The following is a 6,003-nucleotide window of genomic DNA, read 5'->3' on the forward strand; positions in this document are numbered from 1 at the left end:
AACAAAACTGAAGAAGTTAAAGATAAAAGATGGCTCCTTGAAGTAATACAAATAAAAAGAAGATCAGCTGGGCCACTGATAAAATGATTACAAATTCACCATCTAGCAAGATGTTACTAAACCATTAGTAAAATAAGAACTGGGAGGGGCCGGAGAGGTGCTCAATGGCTAAGAGCCTGTATTACGCTTGGGATAGCAAGGTCATGAAGAAAGGAAACTTGATGCTGGGCCATTTCTTCTGCCTTCTTTCTCTTTGTCCCTCATGGAACTTCTGGCAACAGCATGCTGGGCAGGGCATCAGAGGCCCACCACCTCCGTGGTCCATTCCAGGCACTATGTGGAGGGCTCCAGGAAGACCTTGCCACTTTCAGTAAAAAAAAGTGGCAGCTGCTGGCTGTGAGGACTGTGTGCTTGAATCTGGATTTGCTGTCCCTTCTTTACAGCATGCACCAAGAAACTGAAGAAGCAAGGATGCTTAATCCATCCTTTTAATAGATAATGAGAAATATTTCAGAGGTGTGAACTCTGAAAAGTGGCTTAAACTCTTGAACTCTCACACTAGATAAGAAGATTGTAAATAAACTAATGACAAGAAAAAAAATGAAAGAAAAAAGAACCTGGACTACTCTTACAGAAGACCAGAGTTCAGTTCCTAGCACCCCATCTGGTAGATTACAACTGCCTGTTACTCCAGCTCCTGTAGATCCAACACCAACACCTCTGGCTCCCAGAACACCAACATTCATATGTGCAATTCCACACACAGATACCCACTCACAATACAGATAATTTAAAAATAAAAAAACCATTTTTAAAAATCAAGAAGTGAGGCATGAACTAGATGTGCGGCTCAGAGGCAGAGCGTATGCTTAGAGTACTCAAGGCATGGGTTCAATCCGCCAAAACCAAAAACCAAAAGAAAATCTTAAGGAAATGTATTAATTTTAAAATTCTAAAGTACCTTATAACAAAAGGGGGAAAAAGAAGAAACTCAAAACTACTAACAAATCATAAAAACATATCCACATGCAAGCTAAAAAAAAGTATAGCTAATATTTAAGTGCTGAAATAAGCTTCAAACTGACATTTAAATGTTACTACCTCTTTAATCTTTATAGTAAGTTTGTTTTGTTTGCTGCTTTAATTTCTGCCTCTTAAATAGCCTAGGCTACTTTATTAGTAAGCCATGAGAACAAAGTTTATAACTATTTTATACAGCATGTCTTAATTACTGCTAATACAAATATAACAGATATTTGACAATTAAGTAATAAATAGCAAATGAATAAACTGTAAAGATATCAAGAAGGCTTTTCTTTAACAAAGGTTAGATATTACACGGTTCTCTATAAACTCAACAAATTTTGTAAAACAAGTATATAGATGATTTTATAACTACTTTGTTACTTTCCAATTTGTATAAAATTACATAGACAAGTAATAATAATCACTATTGAAATAACTGTTGATGTTTTCTTTGCTGGCCAAATCCCTTGATAATAACACTTACATCTTTAGAACTTTTTTCCGAATTTCAACCTCCTTGTCAACAGTGGGATCCTCAAACAGCTGTACCCTGAAGTTGCTCTTTCTTAGTGGAGTACCACACTCAGGACAGTTTCCCGCTCCTCTCACAAACAGTAAGTCCACACAACTCTCACACCTATAAAGAAAGAACACATGTAGCAATAGTAATAATAATAATAGTTAAACAAGAAGGGTCATTAATGTGAAAGCAAATTGGGGGAGACAGAAGTATTGGAGTGGGGAGCAAAGGGAGGGAAATGATATAAACATGGTATTCATGGATGAAATTCTCAGAAGGAAGAAAAGAAAGAAAGAAAACAACATAATATTTAAGGTAGAGTTCAAATCTACAAGTCTGCTCTTCAAGGTAGGATTGAGGACTGGAGATAAAATTTTCATTGATACTTATAATTTTATAGAAAATAAAACTTTGGAATACCATTTATATTTGGCAATTACTCTTCAGACATAGATAACTGAGAAGATACCAGTTATCAAATTGTAAAGAGTAAATAGATTGAATGAGGTACTAAAAAGAAAGAGGACCACAGAAAAAGTAAGGAATGGCAAGGTATGCACTGTCATGGCCCTTCCAAAATGCTCTGAGCACTTCCAATTCTAAATGCCAAAATGGGGCTGGAGCAATACAGCTCAGTCAGTAAAGTGTTTGAAGACATGAGTTTGGGCATCCAGCAGCCACATAAAGGTTGGGTGTGGTGATGACGCACTACTGTAATCCCTTTACTGAAGAGGCAGACAGAAGGATGTTTAACACTACCTAGTAAAACTGCCTAGCTAACATGTGATCCCTAGATTCAATCAGAGACCTGTCTCAAAACATAAAGTGGCGGGCAATTGAGCAAAACAACCAACACCCCCACTCCCTTCTCTCTCTCCCTTTCCCTCCCCATCCTCCTCCCTCACCCCCCTCTGCATAATGTAAATTTTAAGATCTTAATGACAAAAATTTCACAGAGCATAGCAGTCATTTCCAAGATCAACAAAACCTTAGGGAAAAAACACCCCGAACTTAGATGTAAAGGAATATTTCATTTTTACTATATCTTGAGGTTAGAAGAAACTTCAACTACAGAAGTTGAAAATGGACACATTTTAACCAATTACAGATGTTTATAACGAAGGAATTATGTGAAATATTTAAAAAGCCTCAAATTTTCCATATTTCCAGGTATTAAAGACTAGATTTAATTAGTTCAGTTATTCAGAATAAATGTTAAATATCTTAGTATTTCTAAAATAATCATATTTAAGGCTGAAAAGATGGGATCAATACGTAGGACTCCTTGTTCTGACTCTTTGCTTTGAAGAGACACCTTGGCCAAGGCGAGTCTTATAAAGAAAGCATTTCATTGGGGGCTTATTACAAATTCAGAGGTTTAGTCCATCATCATCATGGTGGCACACAAGCAGAAATGGCACTGAAGGAACAGCTGAGAGCTATGTACTGATCTGCTGGCCAAGAGAGACATGTTAGCCTTGGCTTGGGCTTTTGAAACCTCAAAGAAAGCCCATTCCACACTTCCTCCACCAAGGTCACACCCCCCAATCCTTTCAAATAGTGCCACTCTCTGGTGATCAAGCATTTGTATCTACGAGCCTATGGGGGGCATTCTTATTCAAGCCATCACAAATACATATCTTACCCATGATCCTCTATCTATGAGAAAGACACATTACTTACAGTAGTAGGAAACACTAAGAGAATGTGAAAGACTACCAGGAATAGATGGAAGAACAGGCCAAGAGCTTGATTGACAAAACAGCTGCATTTCAACAACTAAAGATAATCTCCAGCTCCATCTCTGCTCCTTTCTGCAAGGACCATGATCCTGCTTCCTCTCAGTCTCTGGTCCTTCTTACCCTGGTATGGTACCACACCTCACATGACAGACCCTCCCATGATGCCAATGACAGACCCTCCTCCTCCTGGGATGATGCCCAAGGGACTGGCTCCTGGAACAGGGCCAACCACATGCCCATGATACCCAGATCTCTAATTATGAGACCTCCCATTAGCAGTATGGGCAGTGCCCATGGGACTGGCATGACCAAGCTAGACAGGTATAGAACAGATGGGATTAGTAATACCTTATTAGTTTGGTATTACTTGTCAGCTTCACCAGGAGATCTCAGAGCCTGAGTGGTTTTAGCTTCATGATTAAAAAAGGCATCTCCTTCCTAGCAAGAGAATAATTTGAAAGAGAGAGTGGGGATAAAAAGGTGAAGCTGTCATTGCATTATAAAATGTGGAAATAAAATTGTCAAACTGTTTTAGTTTTTTAAAAATTTGTTTTAAAGTCAAAATAGTTAAAAAGTATTGCTATGTGGTAGCTGAATACTCAAATGTGTGCTAGGATAGATGGGGCCCTAGTTCAATTCCTATGAACACACAAACACACACACACACACACACACACAGACACACACACACCTCAAAAGGTATAGAAAAAACTACCTTTTCTAAATGTATTTCTTCATTGTTTGCCTGCATGTATGTATAGCACTCCATGCATGACTGGTTCTGTTCTCATGGAGGTCAGAAAGTGTTACATCTCCTGGAAATGGAGTCATGGGAGAGTTGTGAGATCTCATGTGGGTACTGGAAAACTGAACCCAGGTCCATTGCATGCTCTTGGCCACTGGGTTATCTTTATAGCCCCAACAAGCTACACTTTAGAATTGCCATACTGTTTGTTTTTTATTTGTTTTACCTATTTTCTTATTTATTTGGGGACTGGAAATGAAACCAGGGCCTGAGCATGTTAAGTGCATGCTCTGAAAGTACATTCCCAGCCTTCTCTTTCTAGTTTCACCTGCAAAAAGAATGCCTTTAATGTTTAAACAACATAAAGCATACAGAGAAAAGCTTCAATTCATTCTTCTCTATACCTCATTTCTAACACACTGCTGATTTTGTTACTATGGGCACATCTTTACCTATGTATTTATAGTCTACAGACATGAAAAATAGACATACAAAAAGAACATAAGAAAGCTGATAATTGCTAGTTGTATTTCTCTGGCAGCAGAACCACCAGGTCAGCAGTATGTGGGCAATTGCTTGCCTGCAACATTCCTGGAAATTCTTTCAAACAAAATCTTATATTTTACAGAACACTTGAAAAACTGCTGAAAGGTCTAAATGTCAATTATTATGTACACTTTTAAAGACATATTTGAGGTTTTCCTATCTTTATTAAGGCCAAGATGACAACCCCCCCCCCCATTCCCTTTAAATGACTCACTAGTGTAAGATTTTATTTTCTTTCACGAAGAATATTTAACTAAGGCCAGGAATGGTGCCCACATCTATAAATCCCAGAACTTGGGAGGCTGAGGCAGTAGAATCACCATAAATTTGAACCAACCTAAACTACATAAAGACCTCTAGGAAAGCCTGAGGCTACACAGGAAGTTCCATATTAAGCTGCTTTAAAGAGCAAAACCCTATTCAAAAGGAAACCTTCTACCTATTTGGCAGGTCCACAGCCCTGCCTAACCCCTTTCTGGTGGCCTGGCCCCCACTCTCTTTTGGCTTTATTAGTGCAACCTGTAGCCTCTCCTGCTCCCAGCTCCAGCCAACCCAGGCCTTTACCCCACCAAAACCAAAGGGAAAACACCTGTTTATGTGAGTTATGCTGAAAGCAAAATCAAAACACAGCAACAAAAGACCATATGAACTTTATCAAACATTTAAGAATTTGTGCAGCAGGGGCTGGAGAAATGGTTCAGCAGTGAGAACATACTGGCTCTGTTCTTACAGCAGCCTAGAGTTCAGTTCCCAACACGCACATCAGATAACTCCAAATACCTCTATCTACAGCACTAGGGAATCTGCAGCCAACTGCACACATTGCACTTTTAAAATTTTTTTTGTTTGTTTGTTTGTTTTAAGTATTTTCACTGGAGTCAGGCATAGTGCACGCCTTGTCGGCCAGCACTCAGGAGGCAGAGGCAGATGGATTTCTGAGTTTGAGGCCAGCCTGGTCTACAGAGAGAGTTACAGAACAGCCAGGGCAGAAAAAATCTATCTTGAAAAGCAGACTTTTTTTTAAAAAAATTATTCATGCAACAGAGGATATTACTCAGAAGTAAAATGACAATCTATAAAATAGGAAGGACAAAGATGATGGTCTGCTATCCAGAGCTGATGAAGAAATCTTACAGCTCACAGACTGAAAAGGCAGACCTCCAAAGCGGATGGACAAATCAGCAAAGGTACATAAAGAATGCCATGATCAGTCACTAGAGAAAAGGCAAATTTAACTGTGACTTCATTTTATATGTACAAGGGTGACTATAATTTTTTAAATGAGCAAGTGTCAGCAAGAATATAGAGAAATGCAATCCTTCAAACATTACTAGTTGGAATATAAGAGTTCCCCTGTTATAGAAAACAACTTGGTGGTTCATCAAGAAGTGGAACAGGATTTACTTCGTGACCAAGCAATTCTT

General features: G+C 38.7%; 1 protein-coding gene across 1 annotated transcript in view; it reads right to left on the minus strand.

The window, feature by feature from the left end:
* The window catches only part of Mnat1 (MNAT1 component of CDK activating kinase), a 131,546-nt gene that overhangs the window by 89,919 nt on the left and 35,624 nt on the right, over window positions 1-6,003 (minus strand). Inside the window, exon 2 of the mRNA XM_076922021.1 lies at window positions 1,511-1,663. Within this exon, the coding sequence (XP_076778136.1) occupies window positions 1,511-1,663 (153 nt within the window). The remainder of the gene's footprint in view (window positions 1-1,510; window positions 1,664-6,003) is intronic.

This window comes from Arvicanthis niloticus, chromosome 23 (genome assembly GCF_011762505.2).
Source record: "Arvicanthis niloticus isolate mArvNil1 chromosome 23, mArvNil1.pat.X, whole genome shotgun sequence".
In the NCBI taxonomy this organism is placed as follows: domain Eukaryota; kingdom Metazoa; phylum Chordata; class Mammalia; order Rodentia; family Muridae; genus Arvicanthis; species Arvicanthis niloticus.